Genomic DNA, 21,466 nt, shown 5'->3' on the forward strand with positions numbered 1-21,466 from the left:
CTCTTGAGTATTCGTGAGAGTTTGAATCTGAAATAATATAAAGACGTTTGTTTTCTGCTTTGGTTTATCAGTTGGGTGTTAGTTTCTGAGAGGGATATTATACAGTATTAGAATATTGTCATCACTCATTTTCTGATAGCCAGCTACTTTGGTTAGTGACACTTTATACTTTCCTATTAATGAATAATACAAAAAAGCAAAAATGCATATTTCATGAGATGTGTCTGCATCTCTTAGTAAGGGAAAAAAGTAGATTTGAATCAAGTATAACCATATTTTGAAAGCCACATTTTTACTTTAGGAATCTCCTTAAGAGAATATTTCCCATGTCTGGATTTTTTTTCTCTTTCTCTTGCATTTACATTCTGAATGTTTTTCTTCTTACCGGCATACAATTTTAGAATTCAATTTTGCCAGTACTATTTTTCTCCTTCTATAAATTTACTGACTAATAAGAACATTAAATATAGAGGTAATTACAGGGATTCTGGATATTTTTGTCATCCTTTTGTCTACAAAATTTAGTTTGCATTTCTCTACATAGAAAGACCTGTTGGTTAGATTAGTATTTTTAGAGCTTTCACCATTTCCTTTCTATCTCACTTCAAGTCTGTTTGTCATCTGAAACTGATCTATATTTTTCAGTATTTACCTGACTGTCTATCTGTCCATAGTGGAAGAAAGCACACTGTATGCTTTTGCTATGAATAGACTTAATTAATGTTAACTTTCCAATGTCCATGTTATTTTCTGAAGAAGTGAATTTCATACTTTTTACCCAAGTACCAGTCTGAAGAATGCTATCTTACAAACGTTTAATCCTTATTTTAGAATATCTTCTGTGCATTTGTTTTGTTGTAGAAAGCTGTCTGCTCTCCAATACTTATTTATTTATTTTATTGTATTTAATGCTAGTTCCAAATAGTGAAAGAGAATAGTTGAAGAGAATTGCCTAGAAAGAGAAAAATCATGGGTTAGGGTTTTTTTCTAAATTGAAAAAAGGACAAGATTTTTCTATAAGCTTTTCTTTTAATTAAATACATTAGATTACAATGAATTTCATGGAATTACATCTCTCATAGTATGATTCTTATCAAATTGAGTAATCCACAACAGAATGTATCTGGTTTCTGTTACATTAAATCATTTCTTTGTATTTAATTTTTTTAGGGGTACCTGCTCATATTTGGCAAATCCACTCTATACTTTTTTATCAGTTAGCAAATTTATCAGAGGCTCTCTTTTGAATATTCCCAATTTCACCCTCAGTTCTCGTCTAAATAATTTCTTATTTGCTCTATCCATCTTCATGTAAGTGCACACATATTTTCTTTCATAGTCATTCATCAGAACTCTACAAACCAATTTGCTCCATAACTTTATTCCCCAATGCCCTTCCTTACAATCACTCTGTAGCCTTCTCAAAACAGCTCCCAGACCTAAAAACAAGCAGGTGTTAAAAGAAAATGCAAAATCAAAAACTGATCATGAAAGTTAACAGCATTTCTTACTAAAATATATATTGGGTGGTTGCAAGCCAAATGCAGCTTCATTTATTTCATCAGCTTCACTTGTGGTTATTCAAAGCATAAGTCAAAGTTATAATTATGACTTAAAATGGCCAATATAATTTGATACCAACAGTGTTTCTGAAGAGGCAGTTCCCTTGCCTCATTCATTAAATTTAACTGATGATGTTATTTATGTATTCTATGTTTTCTTTTTTCCTCAACCGAAAAATATAGTAGAAAGGAATAGAAATAAGAAATGTATGTTTGAAAAAAATGAAGAGGTGCAACAAGCATCACTACTAAGGGATGTTAGAAAAATTGTGGCAATCTGAAGAAAGCAATAGAGAAATTAGGAAAGAACAAGCAACCTGAGGAAATTAGTATTAATGTAAAGAAAGCAGATAAAGTAACATTGGAAGTTGGGAAGGTGAAACAGAAAATTAATAGAAATATGCTGTAGTTTTTATGGTGGCGTAAGATAAGCTATGCAGGTGGACAGAGAAATAGTTTTGATGGAAAGGATGATACATAAAAGGGTATAGAAAAAAATATCAATTTTAAGTATGTTATCTATTTCAGGTAATGATACCAAAAATGATTTTCTTGTTGAATAAACAAATAAACAAGCAGCTTACTTTTCGGTATGATATTGCCAAAGGATATGTTCAAGGTGAAGAAGATGTAAAAAGTTTAATTGGACAGATAGCTGGTCACGAGAAAGTTTATGTTGTGAGTAAAATAGTCATATATTTAAAGAGAATAAATATTTGTCATATTCTTTATTTACATTCTATAAATGAATATTTTGAAAATATATTCAGATCACAAAAATACTTCATAAATTCACAAAAATTTATATATATATATGAATACACAAGCCAAAAGTTAAAATGACCAAGAATATGGAGCTGAACCTTTAAAAAGCAGTTTGGTTTCATTTATGTTATTGATAAATTCTACAGACTGATTCTCTATTCCATCAGAGAAGCACAGGAAACCCAATGACCAGCTGGCTGGCGTGCATACATGCCTTGGAAACCTGATGACCAACTGGCTGATCTGGGGCATGGGGCTAGTGCCCACTTAGAGAGCTCTACGTGCCATCTCTTGCACATGTGCCATAGGTTCGCCATCACGGGTCTATTGCATTCTTTATCTTAAAAATAATTTTAGTCACTAACAATGTAAAAGATACCATACATGGAAAACATAATGGGGAGTAAAAAAACAGAAGGAGGGGTGGAAAACGAGCTACGTCATTGTGCTCTGTAGCCTTTTGGGAAGAGTGCTATGATTGAAAATGGGCTTGCTTGGTCATTTATAATTTCATTAATATAAAATACATATTCCTTTTTAACAGGCAATTAGCAAAATTTTGGAAAACAACAAACAAGAAGCCATGAAAGAGTTAGGTATGAATTTTAAGAGATTATCATTATGGCTTAATATTGCTTTCATTATTATTAATGAAATTTTAATTTCCATAGTGTTGATTCTTACAAAGCTGAAATAGCATTTTTTATACACATGAAAGAATTACTCAAAGCAAAGACAATCAGAAAGACAGTAGTAAACTCCATGGTTTCCTGTGGATTTACTCTGGCTTCAATAACTTTATATCCTGCTCAGCCCCATATGAAACTGCACATTAACTACAGGTAGTCATCAATTTATAAATACAGCATCCCCTCTTCCAACTTACAATACAATAGCAGAATTGGAGGGGACCTTGGAGGTCTTCTAGTCCAACCCCCTGCCTAGGCAGGGAACCCTATACTATTTCAGACAAATGGCTATCCAACATCTTCTTAAAGACTTCCAGTGTTGGGGCATTCACAACTTCTGGAGGCAATTGTTCTAACTGTCAGGAAATTTCTCCTCAGTTCTGACCTGTTCTGAGCATACCAGGCGCGCCCTCATACCCCTGCACAACCATATATTCCTTTCCTTGGTACTTTCTGCTTAATGACCTCTGTGTCTTGGAATTAAAATAGCAAGCAGGAGTACCTGGTTTGCCATTATTAATGCAATTGTCATTTACATTTTTAGTACCTCCTAAATGAAAGAGAAAAAAGAAATGGAAAGAAAGTCAGTATCTTAAATTCCATAGTTTTTATTGGCACACTGGATGAGTGCATAAATCACCATTTATTTCAGGATGCATAAATATCTATTACAGATAATTCCCTCAACTGATAACATTGTAGAAGAACCTGAAATACATTCAATTAAATATCCCTGATTAATATTTACAGTTAATTCTTAACATTCTACATAATTGAAATACTATTTTGGATGGCAAATACTTCTTAACTATTAAAGCCACAATAAAATTACTATATTATTTAATCACATCAGCAATATTAAAAAGGGGGGGAGCTAAATAAGAAGCAACATACAGTATACTGAAATAGTGTAAGTTAAAGAAGCTTTATGTAAAAAAAAAATATGGACACATTACACTTTCTGTCTTTTTAATTTTTTGTATTTTTCACCTATTTTTGACAACCATTTGTGGTTTGTTTTGATAATGCACATTTTTTGGTTTTGGTTTTTCTTTTTCATTTAAAAAAAAAACAATACAAAGTTTTATTTAAAAACGCTCAGGGGCTAAATTGTGCTGATGTTTAGAGTGGGCAATTAATGCCTTAATCTCATCTTCTACCAGTTTTTAGTTGCAATTTTTTTTGTTGCTTTTTCTATGCAGAAACCTTTCTTTTTCCTTCCACTTTATGACTTTTCTTGCCATAGTTATTAAGAGAATCACAGCAGTTGTTAAGTTAGTACCAGTAACATAATTGTTAAGTGAATCTGGCTTCTCCATTGACTTTGCTGGTCATTTCAACCATCATAAATACAAACCAGCTGCCAAGCATCTGAATTTTGATCACATGACCATGGGGATGTTGCAATGGTCATAAGTGTGTAAATGGTCATAACTCAGTGTGGAGCACTACAGACATCTTCTAGGGGCTGGGGAGGACGAAACCTGATATGCAGAGGCCCAAAACTATTTTTTTTCCTCCTGTAAATCTAAGTGCGTCTTATAGTCCAAAAAAACCAGTATTTGAAAAGCAATATAAAATAGAGCAGTGGTGAAATTCAAATTTTTTACTACTGGTTCTGTGAGCGTGGCTTGGTGGGCATGGCAGGGGAAGGATACTGTAAAATCCCCATTCCCTTCCCACTCTGGGACCAGCCAGAGGTGGTATTTGCCAGTTCTCTGAACTACTCAAAATTTCCACTACCGGTTCTCTAGAACCTGTCAGAACCTGCTGAATTTCACCCCTGAAATAGATGTATTTTTATCTGTGGATACCACTTTTGGCAGCTGTAGTATCTGGATACTTCATAAGTATTCTTGTATGAAAAAATATTTTTGTTTACTTTAGGATTAATGCAGCGTGACTATCCAGATATTGTCATTGCTGTGAAAACCAAACAAGCAGTTCAAACGGTGCTAAATACAGCTTTTGAAACTCTTAAATTTATGATATCAGGAGGAATTGTGGATAAAAATGAAGGAAATGAATTACATAAGGTAATTCAAACAAAATTATATAAAACATGAGATATTTCTGTTAATATAGAAAAATTCAAATTATATTTACAAATTTTGGGTATTGGGATTTTCAATGTTAAAAATAGAAAGTTGGAGATGTTTTCATTAACTTCATATGGATAAATTTTCATTGAAAGAATTTTGAGAACATTAAATGGTTGCATATTTACTTTTCGCACAGATTTCTGCCAAAATTTTGCAGGCAAATATAATTTGCTCTTACTGCTAACTGGAAACTGAGCTCAGTGCTGAGCTTCTTTGTGACATAAAAATTTCTCCACCTTTCTTTAATATGTGCCTATTTATAGCCTGTAACCACTGCTTCTGCTTCCTATTTTAATATTTGTATAAAAGATTTTAATTGTGTACTCTCAAGAGATTTGTTATCACATAATGAACATTATATAATGGATTAAACCTCCCAGTTGTTCCAGCCATGATAGATTATAAATAGCTTAGATAATGGATCTGAAAATGTTTCAGTGAGATAAACTCTAGAAATCGTAAGCATTGTATTGGGATCATTAAGATTTCTAGGTACAGTATAGTGAATTAGTAGGCATTTTCTCTATTATGTGTTTCTTTTTTCTCCATTTTATTTTTTATTAAATATATAAAGTAACATAATAAAAACAAATGCAAATTAAACTCAGAAAAAAAGAGAGAAAGAGAAAGAATAAAAGTGCCAAAAAAAGAAAATAATAATAATGGAAAACATTTGGAATGCCTTGTCTGCTTTGTAGTGCACATCTTTAAATACTATTTGACATCTACATAAAACTGATGGAAAAAAATCATTGGTTTTAGGTGATATATCATCATTATACCTCTCACTTGAACCTACTTGTAGATCTATCTGTTTTTGTTAAAGCTATCTATGGACTGGCAGTCTTTGGTGCATAATGGGTTTTGGCCTACTGTCTTGTATTATATTGACCTAGAGCAACACTTTCTAGTTAGCTTAATTTTTCTGGGTGGATTGTACATACAGTTTGCTTCTGCTGTTAATTAGCAGATAAGCCTTTTCCAATCAAAAGAAATGGCTTCAGTTATGGCTTCCTCCACATAATGGATTTCTAATCCTTTACTGTATCAGTTATTGGAATTGAGGGTATAGGAGGAACTAAACCCAAAGTTATCTAAGAGTGGAGGTATATTTCTATTCAAAATTTTGCAGTTTTGGAAAGATTCACAATCAACAAATATACTTGATCATCATAAATATATAGTCTCAGATAATGACAGTTAAAGGTAAACGTGTCTCACCTTAGTTCTCAATAATATTCTTGGAGAGTAGTATAAAATATATTCTATATAAAAAACAGCTTCAGATTTTTTTGAAATTATAATATAATTAGCACATTGTAAAAAAGGTCTCTTCATTAATCAGAAGAGTATACTGTGTGATTTAGAGCCTTTTTATCTAATTAGAATGGTATCATTCAAGATGTCTTAGATCTAAGAATGTAGATATCATTTCATAGTGGTTGTTAATGATATGAATTTAAAGAACTAATAGGTAATATGTATTATAACAATAGTCTTCTTTTTTAGGTGATTCTTTTAAGAAAACAACAGATTGGAAAACTTCCCCCTACAATTGCCCCACCTACTGCACATGACCTTCTATGCAATATTGTGTGGCTTCAGGGTAATAAAAAACAGATAGAATATATTCAGGTAATGATGCTTTGGATGCTTCACATAGGTAATATCTGGCCCAATGCATATCAATAGTCACACATTAGATCTAATCTTCATCTCCAAGCAGTAGAAGATGCCAAAATGGAAGAAATGACTATTAATCCTTTGCATGGTTAGATTCTCCCTTGTTCACTTGAGGTTTGTGTGTTTGTTACTTCCTGCTTAGATTACTACAGTGCATCCTATATGAGGCTGCTTTTGAAAACTACTTGGAAGGTGTGGTTAGTCCAAAATCCAGCAGCCTGCTTGTGAAAGCCACTTTCTCCAGAGCACAGAACTTCAATGCTTTGGGCTTCCTATCTAATCTTTAAAACCTTATGAAACTTGACCCTTAAGGGCCATCTATATCAATTAGCTCCTACCTACCCAGCACACATGTCTTTGGTTTGCTGAGGGTTTGTTTCCTCTGTAACATCTGGGACAGGGGTGTCAAACTGATGGCCCACGAGCTGGATGCATCACATGCAGGCACAATCACTCCAGCTCCGTGAAGGGAGAAAAAGTCAATACATCATGTGACAGCAACATGACGATGCGAGTTTGACACCTGTGAACTAGGGGAAACCAGCATCATCCTATTCATAGCATTGACACCAACCCTATGGAATAGCTTTCTATCAGATATTTGGATGATTGCATTGTTCTTGATCTTTGAAAATATCTGTCAGCCTCTGCTTTGCTGTCGCTTCGGCTGCCATGAAACGGGTGTGACCCATCAAAACCGCGGTCCACAAAAGCGCGCTCGACGAAAGTGCGCATTTGACGTCATCACAGCGCGACAAAAAAAATTTAAAATTGAAATAAAAATAAAATTAAAGCAAGCCGATTCACATAAAGGTAAGGGTTAGGGTTAGGGTTAGGTTAAGGGTTAGGGTTACTTTAGCGTTAGGTTAAGGGTTAGCGTTAGGTTTAGCGTTAGGTTAAGGGTTAGGTTTAGGGTTAGATTTAGGGTTAGGTTAAGGGTTAGGTTTAGGTTTAGGTTTAGGGTTAGGTTGGGGGGGTTAGGGTAAGGTTTTCGCTTTATTTTTACATTTATCGATCACAGCACGATGTTTTCGTCGCGCTGTGATGACGTCACATACGCGCGTTCGTCGAGCGTGCTTTTGTCTACCGCGCTTTTGTGGTGAAACCGAAACGGGGAGGGAGGGCATGGTATTTGGGTGGGGTTACTCTTTGTGCTGGAGGAAGGTTCTGGAGTTCACCGGCTGATCGGACTACGCATGTGTGGGAGTTTCCCGCCAGGATTAACAGTGTCGACATTCCATCTTTGTGATGCCTTTTGAAGTTATCTCGCACCTGACACTTGGGAGAATTATGATTGGCCTCTAACTGTGATGCCAAGGGGTGGGGAATGGGCTATTCTATATATCAACCGCTTTCGCGCCTAAATGTTCAGATTTCGCTTCGCTATGCCTTTAATCATTTTTAATTAGTAAAAGTACACTTGATTTCCACACATGGAGACTCGTGGTCATTCTTTCCTAATTAGTAAATGAAGAGGAGCTGACAGTAAGCAAAATGTCACTAACACCCCACCAGGAGAACCCAATCTATCGTGGGGGGTGAAACTACAAGGAGAAAGGGAGAAAATGTCTTTGCACGCAAGCAATGAAGAAATTGAAGAGGAGACTGCTGATCTACCATTACCTGACAGGATGGCTGAGCTGGAAATAGCGGGCCCTGCGATCCCCCCCCCCCGTTGGTCCTTGTCCGTGGGACAAAAAGAAGAGGGTGCCAGCTGGGATGCTGGAGTTACCAGAAGAAAACATCAGGAGAGGCCGTTTGAAGCGGGGGCTGAGCGAAGGCCCCGAGAAAGAATTCAGCCGGAGGACTTGGAACAAAGGTACTCTGGGCAAAGATTCGGGGAGGGTGAAGAGGCCGAGGGGGAATGGGAGCAAGCTAACCCAGAGACAGCTTCACCCCCCCCCCCAGCCAGGGGGGCTGCCAGACCAGGGGTTCCCCCTCCCCAGAAGGCGCAGAATGGCTAAAGTCCCTCCCTTAACTGTAAGATTTGACGGAAATCCCAAGAAGCTGGGCCTTTTCATTATGCAAGTTTATAACTTCATGGAAATTTATGGACCCGATTTAGAATCGGATGCCATGAGAGTTCGTATGGTGTTAATGGCTTTGGAGGAGGAAGCCGCGGACTGGATGATGGGTCTGCACCAAAGCAATTCCCCCCCTCCTGAGGAATTTTGATGCGTTTATGACTGCGTTCAAGCGACGATTTGATGATCCCCTAACTGAGAAACGGGGAAAACTGAAATTTATGACTCTCACTCAGGGAGATAGGCCTGTGACGCAGTACATTCAAGAGTTTAAACACCTTTGTAATTATATGAGAGGATGGGGTGAAGAAGCCCTTTTGGATAAGTTCGCTTTGGGCTTGAATGAGGACATTTATCAACAATGTGTTAATCGCCACCTTCCTAAGCGCGTTACTGCTTGGTATGAAAATGCAGCAGATATTGAGCTTGATTTAATTAGACTCCAACGGGCAAAGGAGGAGAGAGAAAAAGAGAGGGAAAGAGCAGCAAGATCTCTGTCCCCAACACACAAGTCCCCTTTCCGAGTGAGAAGCGAAGGAAAAGGAGGCCCCACGGGGAAAATTAAGCTGTTCACATGTTTTCGTTGTGGAAGGGGAGGCCACTGGGCGCCGGAGTGCCGTGCTAAGCTACCCGCAACCCCCCCACCACCTGCCAAAAGGGAAGGGAAATCAAACAAGGCCCCAGACAAGAAGAAGAAGGAAGCTGCTTTCGCTGCGGATGCTGCCCCCCCGTGTTTCATGCAGGACGTGGAGGGAGAAGCTGACGCCTCTACCGGCTCGTCTGATGATTCCAATGACGACGCTTCGCCTCGCTGGGTGAGTTCAAACAAAGGCCCCATGCTAATCCCAATAGAGTTAAAGATTCCGCCCGATGGGGTGTCAGAACACCTTCCCGCCCTTCTTGACTCGGGATATTCCCACTGCATGATCAATCCTGCTATGGTGGAGAAATTGGGCCTCAGGTTAAAAACTTTAAAAACCCCTATTGTCTTTTGTCAGATAGATGGGTCCATAGCAGGGGGTGGCCCAGCACATTTTTATACCGAGCCTCTAGAGATGAGAATGGGCTCCCACACCGAATTGATCTCTTTTATTGTGGCTCCTGGAATGGACAGGCCCCTCATTTTAGGCCTGCCTTGGCTTCGAAAATGGAACCCTCGCATAAATTGGAGGGAGGGATGGTTACGTATTCGTACGAGCACACCTCCTGAGGGGAAGGGCGTTTCCCCAGAACCTGCTGACTGCAGTTCTGTTTTGGCCGCCAGAGGGCAAGAGAGGATTGAAGGAGAGGAAAAGATTCCAAAAGTGTATTGGGACCTGCGAGGTGTTTTTAGTGAAAAATCCTCAGATAAACTTCCGCCCCACAGGCCTACTGATTGCTCCATTGACATTTTGCCCGGGGTAAAGCTTCCAAAGCCCCAAATATATTCCATGTCTCCTAGGGAGATGGAAGAAATGAGGAAATTCATTGATAAAAATTTGGAACGAGGTTTCATTGAGCCAGCACGCCCGAAAGTCGCTGCCCCTGTGTTATTCAGAGAGAAGAAAGATGGCTCCCTGAGATTATGTGTTAACTTCAAAAATTTGAATGGGATCTCGGCCCAAAACGTCTACCCATTACCGTTAATGAAGGACATGCTTGCCCAGTTGGGGAAGGGCCGTATTTTCACTAAACTGGACCTCAGGGAGGCGTATTATAGGGTCCGCATAAAAGAGGGGGATGAGTGGAAGACTGCTTTCAACTGCCCCATCGGCTGTTTCCAGTTCCGGGTGATGCCTTTTGGCCTGCAGGGGGCGCCTGCAGTTTTCATGCAATTGATTAATGAGATCTTGCATGACCACCTTTACAAGGGCGTTATCGTATATTTGGATGATATCCTTATCTATACTCAAAATTATGACGAACATGTCGCTTTGGTCCGGACTGTTTTGAAAAAACTCAGGGCCGCTGAGCTTTATGCCAAGTTGTCCAAATGTGAATTTCACCAGGCGAAGATTGGCTACCTAGGGTATCGTATCTCCCCCGCCGGTATTGAGATGGACCCTGGGAAAGTGAAGGCCGTCACTGAGTGGGAGGCGCCCCAAACACGCAGGCAATTGCAAAAATTTTTGGGTTTTGCTAATTTCTACCGTAAATTCATTCCTTCTTTTGCCAAAATTGCTCTTCCTATCACTAATTTGTTGAAGTCCAAAGGTGGTCCTAAGCCTAAGCCTAGCAAGCCATTAGATTGGACCATGGAGTGTCAAACTGCTTTCGAAAAGCTGAAGCGCCTCTTTGCTGTGGAACCGGTTCTGAAGCATCCCGACATGGACAAACCTTTCATCGTTCAAGCCGATGCCAGTGACATCGCTGTTGGGGCCGTCTTGCTTCAGACCAACGACCAAGGTAATTTGCAACCTTGTGCTTACACCTCCCGCAAGCTCACAGACACTGAAAGACGTTGGGCAGTTTGGGAAAAGGAAGCATTTGCAGTGTGGTGGGCCCTGACCACATGGCGCCATTTTCTAGAGGGCGCTAAACACCCGTTTGAGGTGTGGACTGACCACAAAAAATTGGAGGCTTTGCGGACCCCGCGCCGCCTGTCACCTAAACAAATGCGCTGGGCCCAACATTTCAACCGTTTCAACTTCACACTCAAGTATATCCCTGGAGGGAAAAATTTCATGGCTGATGCTTTGTCCAGACTCCCTCAATACAACTGCTCTAAACTGAGTATTGTTCAGCCTGTCGTTCCAACATCTAGCCTTGCGGCTCCGGTGGTCACTCGCCAGCAGGCACGCTCGAAAGTGGAGGTGCCTCATGATTTTCTTTCTGACCTCAAACGCGCCCTTCCCCAGGATGACTGGTTTCAGCAGCATCAGGATGAGTGCACGATGAGGGACGATTTACCGTGGATCGGAGCCAAGCTTTACGTCCCAGCCTCTCTTCGTCTCGTCGTCCTCCAACGGGCTCACGATTCTAAGTTGGCGGGCCATTTTGGTTTCGTAAAGACATTGCACCTGGTGAAGAGACAATTTTGGTGGCCCTCTTTGAAAAAGGACATTGAACTTTATGTTGCCAGTTGTCCGGTCTGTGCAGCTGCTAAACAGCCACCTGGAAAGCCTCAAGGCCTGCTTCAATCTGTGGCTCGCCCTGTCGCCCCTTGGAAGGAAATTTCAATGGACTTCATTGTCGAACTTCCTGAGAGCCAGGGGCACACCGTCATCTGGGTGGTTACGGATTTATTTTCAAAACAAGTTCATTTTGTTCCGTGCCACAAGATTCCTTCTGCTAAGGCATTGGCTAAGCTCTTTATTTCCCACATTTACCGTTTGCATGGAGTACCTGATCGCATTATTTCCGATATGGGTGTCCAGTTCACTTCGGCCTTCTGGAAGGAATTTCTTAAACGCATTGGCTCCGCCCAGGGCCTAGGCTCCGCCCACCATCCTCAGACTAATGGGGCTTGTGAGAGGACTAATTCTGTTTTAGAACAATATTTACGTTGTTTCATCAATTATCAACAAGATGATTGGGTGGACTTGCTACCGCACGCTGAGGTGGCCTACAATAATTCTGTTCATAGCAGCACTGGTTTCACTCCTTTCCGTGTTGTTTTTGGTCAAGATTTTGTTCCTATTCCTGAGCTGCCTCGTGACCAACCGCAAGTTTCCTCCGTCGCTGAGTGGAGCGAACGTCTGAGCCATGTTTGGCCCTTGACTCTTGCTACTTTAGATGCTGCGCATCGTGCTCATAAGAAACAAGCTGATAAGAAACGTACGCAGCCTTATCAGTACAGAGAAGGTGACCTTGTTTATTTGTCCACGAAATTCCTTCACACTACGCAAAAGTCAAAGAAATTGGGGCCTAAGTATGTTGGTCCTTTTCCCATCATCAAACTCATCAATCCTGTTTCCGTTCGCTTGCAACTGCCCAAACATCTCAACCGTGTTCACCCCGTGTTCCACATTAACCTCATTAAGCCTGTTCGCGTCTCTACTTTGCATCCACCTCTCGACCCTCCACCTGCGCCCCTCTTGGTTGACGGTGAACGTCATTTTGAAGTTCGCGAGATACTGGACTCTAGACGACGACGTAATCGGGTCCAATACTTAGTGGCTTGGAAGCATTTTCCTCCTTCTCATACGGAATGGGTTGACAAGTCCCATGTTCGTGCCCCCCGACTGCTTCGACAATTTTATTCTGCTTATCCTGACAAGCCTTGATTTCCCCCCCCCCCTCTTCTCTCTTTTATGTTTTTGTTGTTTGTCTGTTTGTTTGTGTTTTCTCGTTTTCCAGGCCTGACCGCCTTTTTCCGGGGGACGGCCGGATGTCAGCCTCTGCTTTGCTGTCGCTTCGGCTGCCATGAAACGGGGAGGGAGGGCATGGTATTTGGGTGGGGTTACTCTTTGTGCTGGAGGAAGGTTCTGGAGTTCACTGGCTGATCGGACTACGCATGCGTGGGAGTTTCCCGCCAGGATTAATGGCGTCGACATTCCATCTTCGTGATGCCTTTTGAAGTTATCTCGCACCTGACACTTGGGAGAATTATGATTGGCCTCTAACTGTGATGCCAAGGGGTGGGGAATGGGCTATTCTATATATCAACCGCTTTCGCGCCTAAATGTTCAGATTTCGTTTCGCTATGCCTTTAATCATTTTTAATTAGTAAAAGTACACTTGATTTCCACACATGGAGACTCGTGGTCATTCTTTCCTAATTAGTAAATGAAGAGGAGCTGACAATATCTTAAAAACTCAGCTGCTCAGAAAGGCTTTTACTTAGCTGTCATCAGAATGTTACAATAATTTTAATAACAGTAATTATTGTTGGTTTTAGTTGTATCATTCTTTTTTATTACTGTTACAATTATTTTGGGGTTTTTTGCACTTCCATAACGATGTGGAATGAGCTGGTATAGAAATAAAGGAAATCACACTTTCAAGTGTCTGAAAAAAGAAGAAATTCTTAAAAACCAATGAACAGCCCCACATATATACAATAAATCATATAGACAACTTGATATTCTTCAGATACAATTCCTACATCACTTAACCTTAGCTATGCTAATGTTGACTCAGCCTTCCATCCTTCTGAGGTTGGTAAAATGAGGACCCACATGGTTGGGGGCAATATGCTAACTCTGTAAACTACTTAGGGCTGTACAGCACTGTGAAGCGGTATATAAGTCTAAGTGCTATTGCTATGCTGGCTAAAATGCAGGAGGTAAAGCCGTAGAAACCCCAAATTAGAATCTTCCCAATTGAAGTTCCTATGTGTGTCATTCTCTAGACATTATTTAAATAGACTTTTGACTCGCAGATCATACAATTATGAATCCTTAATTTTGTTATATGGTTTTTTCATTGGGTAAGTAATGCCAGAATACATAAGAAGAGCTTTCTATTTGATATGCAAATAGATCATCAGGATTGTAATATATATTGGTATTAATGAGTTATGGGCTGATCTCTATTCACTGCTTTTTGGATCTGGTCATATCTATTTACTCATGATGAGTTGATAATGGCAGGTTTAGGAGAAGAGCTTTAGACAACCAATTTATCTAAAACAATATTGCTGGAAATGATCAATAAATTGTTTTCATGCCTTCTGAATTTAGGTTTCTCATTACAGCAGGTGAACTTTCATAAGAAGAATATTATGTGTCCCTCTATGAATCCTTGGATAAGGAGAACTTGATATCTTTTTAGGGCCAGAACTTGCAAGAGTCATTGGTGACTAAGCCAACTGTGGGAGTAAAGCTGAGGATAAACAGTATACTTTAAAAGAACACAACTAAAGTTGATGAACTGCTGATCCTTCTAATCCTTCAAGGAACAGCAAGAGGCAACAGGCTGCTTGGTCATAGATGCAGTCTTTGGGAAACAGAACTGGAAGACAACTGGGAAAGAGCTATAAATTAATCGGCAGACTGTCTGCCTTTGTTTTTGGTTTCAACTAATTCTTTTCTGAGGGTCCCATGTCACAAACCAAGTCTGAGGGCTGACAGGATGACTTATGACCATCTCTTCTTCACTATTCCTTTGGATTAGACTAAAATCAATGCTTCGAACTTCAGACTACAATATCTAAGCAGCTGTTTATCTCAGACATACTGCTTCTCTTGACTTTCCCTCCTTGGTAGATCTGCCATCTAAATTTGTTAGAGTTCATTACCACAACAGTAGCTTAAATGGCAAACCACTCCCAATCAATTCTGGCAGTATAATGAGGAATTTCAACAACCATAACGGATACTTCCCTTATAGTTGACTCAGCTCAGAACTCTGGTCATTGTCTTACAGGCTTAGTCAATAAAAAAGCTGCTCATTTTATTGCAAAATTCTGATTGGTGTTCCAGAAAAATTAATGATGAGAAATAATACTGTGCTATCTTTCTAGCTCAGAATTAGTCACATGTAACTAAAATAGATTTACTTCTGATCGAGCAAACTAGGACAGGTAACCATCATTTAGCAGCTGTCTTGGACAGTGACCATTTGAAGTTATGATCATAATGAGAAATGATAATAATGAAACATAATTTTGCAACCAAAATCTGCATTCATATTTTTTGCAGTGCCTTTCTCTCAAGTCATGTGTTTGCCATTATAGTCAGTTACCTGTTGTCCTGTGCCTGATCTATTTTTATCTCTTCACCTCTCACAGTGGCAAGATTGTCTACACAAATTATCTTTTCCTGAGCTGCTTTTCTCCCCAGCCTAGTACTCCCCTGAAAAATGCTAACTGCAAGTTAACAAGCTTAGCTCTATGATCTTAATTAGTGAATTAGAATCTTCTGCTGGGGTATAGCTGCAATCTGAAATTGATAAGACTGGCCAGTTTCACAGTAAAGGCTTTTTGGCTTTCCCTTTTTGCTGACAACTTGCTGCATAGTATACTAGGCAGATGGTGCCAGTGCATTCTCTTGCTTGCTCTTAAACAGATTCTTGCTTAGTGACTATCTAGTTTAGTGAGTGTTAGCAGTTAACTTTGAAGTAACTTTGCAACCAGTCCTTCCACTTGCAACTTCACAGATCTGTAAAGCAAAAGAAAGCTGAATTAAGATTGCAAGCGTAGTCATGGGTTCGCATAGTGATTGCTTTGCTTAATGACCAATAGCATTAAGGCTTATATACTGCCCCATAACACTTTACAACACACTCTGGACAGCTTATAATGTCGAAGCATTATTTGCATATCAATCACCCACAACAATCTAGGTCTTCATTTTACAGACCTTGAAAGGATGGAAGGCTGAGTGAACTTTGAGCCTAATCAGGATCAAACTCTGTAGGCAATGTTTGCCTGCAATATTGCATTTAACAACTGCGCCACCAGGACCAAGTTACTTGCCCCAGTTGTGATCATTAAACAAGGAATATCTATAATCCCTTCTCCAACTAATGTAAATACAAACACTAATTATCTCAGCTTCAGGATGAGGCTTGCCAAATTAGGAAAAAAAGCAATCCAGCACAGTACTTGTTACTATCCAATTGCCTCCTCAAGAGACAGTAGGTACTGCATGAAGAATAAAATTGCTTTTGAAATTGCTAATTATTACAGGAGCTTCATGCTCATTTTTTCCAGGAAGAAAGAATTTCCAATTTGCTCCAGTCCTAAATCTAAAGGAATAGAGACTGCAGGATTTTCACATCCTAAAACAGGCCTTTATCTTCAAGCTAATGCTATTATTATGAATATTTTGGAAAAGTATTTGTGATACTCCTCCAACCTACCCACCCCCACCCCGCACATATTAATGACTTAAATACCACTTCAGAAAAATATAACATATTTGAGTTAAACTAACAACACAATTTAAATATCTTAATATATTTTACTGATGGAAATTTTATTTATTATTGATTTTTGTCTTCTAGTTTTAAACTTCTTTTGTATATATTTGTCAGTTGCTACTCTCTTAAAATATTCAAGCATTAAAAATACTTTTCTTACTGGATGTCTTTGGCGGTATACTTAGAAATATTTAGTCTATATTGTACAATACTATTTATTTTTATTTTCAGAAAAAAGCAGACATTCTTTATTATGATTATGGAGATAACATATGTGAAGAAGGTGATATGCCACAAGGAATTCATTTAATTGTATCAGGGATGATTAAGGTAAGATATAGGTATAAATAAATACCCAGGAATATAAATGGGAATGAGGAAATTAATATTGCTTAGAATGCTAGTAATATTGTATACAATTTGTAACTCTGAATTGCTACCATGTTTCCCCGAAAATAAGACATGCCCTGCTAATAAGCCCAATCGGGCTTTTCAGAGCATGCACCACAATAAGCTCTCCCCCAAAAATAAGCCCGCCCCCAACTGTTTAAGGGAATGCACAACCGGTCCCCGCCATTACCATTGTACCATCTACCGGTATAACTTGTGCGGCAAAAAGAGGGCTTGCCGCAAAAACAGCGGCAGGCGAAGCAAAGTGCTTCCACCCCCCGCCCTTCCCTCCCACACAAAAAGAACCCGCCGCAAATATAGCGGCAGGCCAGCAATGTGATGACCCCTCCCGCCTGTTCCTTCTTGCGCAAAAACACCACCCACTCCAATGGTAAAGGCAACTTGCCTCGCTTCTCCCCCCCCACCTGCCACCCCTCGCTAAAGGGACGGAGGGGAAGGGAACCAGTCAGGCTGCCTTTACCATTGGGGCAAGGTGGGCAGTGTTGGGCCACAAGACATGCCTTTTACCTTTTTAGCTCCATCGCATTCCTCGCCATTGTGTTCAGGGAAACCCCTGGTAAAAAAAAACCCTTCTCGCAATTTCAAGAAGTTTGATTGAACTCGCGAGGTGTTTTTTTTTACCAACCGCTTCCCTGAGCAAAATGGGAAGGAATGTGACGGAGCTGGAAAGGTAAAAGGCGCGCCTCACTTCTCACCTGCCCCAGAAAATAATAAGCCCTCCCCTATAATAAGCCCAAGGCCATATTTCATGGGGCAAAAGAAAATAAGACCCTGTCTTATTTTTGGGAAAACATGGTACGAGTTTGTACCTAACCTGAGAATTGTGTTTCATTACGGGTCAAAGTTTTAGACTTCTTTGTTCCTTATTATTGTTTGCTATAATTAATGATATATGTATTGCATATAAAAAAGCAGCTGAGTTTTGTTCATGCATTGTAACCACGTTCTTGCCCTTTTCGTCATTTTGATTACTGTATGTATAAAATTATTTTTTGATAAAGTAGTGATCTACATCTACATTTATCAGAATTAATTCCATGATCTCAAATATAAGATTTAATTGGTATATTTGTTGTCATAATAGAACAAGGGGAAAAATTCTTAATATTTGGCACATAGTGGTAGTACCTTATAACTTGATTAATCTTGCAACCTTATCAATAAAATAAATTAAAAGAGTAATGAAAACATTTGTGTTACTGATGAGAGATACACCACAAAGCAGCCCACTCTGCTTCTGAAGATGTCAGTCACAGCGGCTGGTGGAACAGCAAAATAAAAGCAAACTGGAACATTGATATCCAGCCTCATCACTTCATTGATGCCAGCTGTAAAAACCTATAATAGTACATGCAAATTATTATTTCATTATCTTTCTAAATTTAATTATTACTGTTTCTTTATACCTAGCTTTCTGGCAAAGCCCCTTCTTATGGAGTTTCTAAAGAAGTTAAAGATAATCAAAAAGAGGCTGACAAAAATATGCATGAAAGAATTCGTAAACCTGTTACCTCTTACTACACAGATTACTTAGTGACTGGAGCTATAATAGGAGAGCTCAATTGCTTAACTAAGCAAGAAATGGAATTTGGAATTGTTTGTGAAACTGCTGTGCAGGTTGGAGAATTCTACTTTATAAAGTGATTTTACATGGTATTAGAATTAAAGTTTTTGACTAATAAGAAATTATATATAATTATATAAAATATGTAAAAGTTTCATAATGGTAGTTCATATTTTAGGTTTTAAAACTGAATTCAAAATACTTAACATTAAATCATTTAAATCTTAACAAATTTTAAACAAAGCATATTGAATTATCCAATTGCTTTGTATTATATTTCTATTTTCCCCAATGTTCTAAAATCAAAAGATAAAATTATATCAGTGTGGAACAGTATAGAAAGCAGCCAATTATTGTGTCCATTGCACAAAATTAATTCACTTAATATTTGCCAGATAAGCTGCTCTTAAAAATACTAAAATGGCACAGAATTTATGGCTGAGGAAATTACCCAAGGTGTTTGTAGTGGCAGTCATAACTAGATTAGAAACTGATTCTCCATTTTCAATGCTTCCTACATATCTATGGATAAAAGGGCAAATTGGCTGCGACATCTGTCACCCTGTTGTTTGCCGATATTGATCCGACAGATCTGGGAGGCTACATTGGTGTATGTCCCTTAGCATTTCATGTCTGTCCCTTCCGAAGTTGTTTGCTCAGTGGAAGTCGACAGCCATCCCAAAGAAAAGTAGTATATAAATTTTTGATCAAGGGTATATAATATAGATTCTATGTATAATTATTTCAGATATTGTCTATTTGGGGATTGCTCTCTTTGCTAATCACAAATGGTATTAGCATTTTAGGTTACAATGACCAAAGAAGAAAAAATATTTCTAGGGAATTGTTTCTTCCATCTAGAATTGAGGCATTGCCATTGAGTGGTTCCTTCCCTAGACATATTTTGTTTCTTGTAAAGAATGTAAGCTGAAAATTAATTCCTTTGTTTTATAGAGTAGTTTGAGAAGTCCAGTGCAGGAGAAAGGAGACCTATAGATTGCTGCATTTCCCTTCTTCTAAGCCATTTGTCCCTGTCCTAAGCCTATGGTTGAATTGTCAATCACCTTGACCTCCAGTTGCTGTTGCTAAAAGCCAGGTCTGCATCCCTTTATGATATTTTCTTAAAAGATATGCAGATCTTCCATTTATCCCTGGGACCTGGATGGACAGCAATAGGAATATAATCCTTTTGGGAAAATTCCAACTTAGTTTCAGCTGCTATAACAGTCACACCATAAAAATTGAGGAGGGGCACCATTATAGTTTGAGAAATTAATACAGTAGCAAGGACTACTACCCTGGACGTGAGTGGATGTGAGTTGCTGGTAGTGTACTAACCACCTAACTGCCCAGCAGTTTTTCATCCAGAATTGAATATAATGTTATTTTACATTTCTGAACTGCCCATAGTTGCCTCTGTTAAGATGGGTTGCAAATGAATTTAATAAATAAATAAAATAACATTAGTTTAAAAAAAAATTCTTTGGATTGCATCTAAGTATTTTTTTTCAATTTCAAATGTTTTATTCATTTTCAATTTTGTACATTCACTTCCTTATCTTTTCTTTTTATTTTTCTCTTTTTTTTCTTTTTCTTTTTATTTTTTTTTCCTTCTCTTTTCTTTTTAGCGCAATTTTTAGTAACTGAATAGATTAATGAATAGAGAAATCCACCAAAGTGAGAAGTAGAGGAAAAGAAGAGGGAGAAGTAAGGAGGGAGGAAGAGGGGAATGTAAGGAGGATGAGAGGGGAAGGAGGGTGAGGAAGATAGGAGGGGAAAGGGAAGTAGGAGGGGTGATTGTTGGAGGGAGAAAGAAAGTTGGAGGGGGAGAAGAAGGGGTGTATGGAGGATGAAAGCGACAGGTTGGTTTTATATGTTGGATGATGAGTTGTGTTTAGGTTTGTTTTATTTTTTTATATTATTATTATTGCAAATATTCAGTATATAAGCATCTAAGTATTTTTTGTTCAATAAAATTATGGTCTAAGATCTCCACTGTATTTTTTTACATGTTCATAAAAGTAAAAACTAGATAAGCAAAGCAAACTTAACAATTAAAATTCCTCCCAAAGGAATACAAACTAATGGGTTTCTAATTTCCTCTTTTATACATTTTCTAATAATACAATATTTATAGATGCTTAGGCCCTTTTAGAAACTAGACCATAAGTGATTATATTTGCAATACTGCATGATGTATTTTATGTATGGGGTGCCTTCTTGCTTAAATTTGGTTAAACATCTGTTATTAATAGTTAGATTTGCCATTGCTGCATATTCTGCAAATTTAAGTTCCCAAACAGATACTGTTGAAATTGTGTCTTTCAGTTTTAGCCAAATTTTATTCTCATATCTTATTATGTCATTTATCCATTAAATGATGATGCTTCTTGTTAACTTTTTGTGAGATTTTACAATTAGAAAAGTTGGGGTTCCGTTTCAAATTTTTGCATTTTTAAAAAAAATTAAAATTCTACGCTGCCCATATCACTCTACAAAGTGAATCTGCAAGACTTAAATCTTTTTTTACATGTCCACCACATGCGATAAAACATTATTTATGTTTTATGACATTTCTAATATTTATTACTGTATGATTTGTTTATCTTAGATATTATTAATGGAATTGTGTGCCAGCTGTAGAACATTTTGTACTAGCTTTTTTAAAATTTATAACTTGGTGTTCATTTTATAGATTTAGTCCATGATTCCTTCCCATTATTCTATTGTGTTTCTTTAAAACATTTACATCTATTTTACCACTCGTTATTTTGTTTGTTCTTTATCTGTAAGCATTTATATATGTGCCCTAACAGATGATGATGGGTTTGTATGAGCATTTTAAATTCTGTCTGACATTTTTGCCTCCTTCTCTCCTGTC

At 38.4% G+C, this 21,466-nt stretch overlaps 1 protein-coding gene across 1 annotated transcript in view; it reads left to right on the forward strand.

The window, feature by feature from the left end:
- Positions 1–21,466, forward strand: part of LOC116505435 (sodium/hydrogen exchanger 10-like) — a 104,101-nt gene that overhangs the window by 77,183 nt on the left and 5,452 nt on the right. Inside the window, exons 19-24 of the mRNA XM_032212670.1 lie at positions 2,091–2,240; positions 2,872–2,923; positions 4,904–5,052; positions 6,628–6,753; positions 16,842–16,940; positions 18,432–18,638. Of these exons, the coding sequence (XP_032068561.1) occupies positions 2,091–2,240; positions 2,872–2,923; positions 4,904–5,052; positions 6,628–6,753; positions 16,842–16,940; positions 18,432–18,638 (783 nt within the window). The remainder of the gene's footprint in view (positions 1–2,090; positions 2,241–2,871; positions 2,924–4,903; positions 5,053–6,627; positions 6,754–16,841; positions 16,941–18,431; positions 18,639–21,466) is intronic.

This window comes from Thamnophis elegans, chromosome 1 (genome assembly GCF_009769535.1).
Source record: "Thamnophis elegans isolate rThaEle1 chromosome 1, rThaEle1.pri, whole genome shotgun sequence".
Taxonomy (NCBI): Eukaryota; Metazoa; Chordata; class Lepidosauria; order Squamata; family Colubridae; genus Thamnophis; species Thamnophis elegans.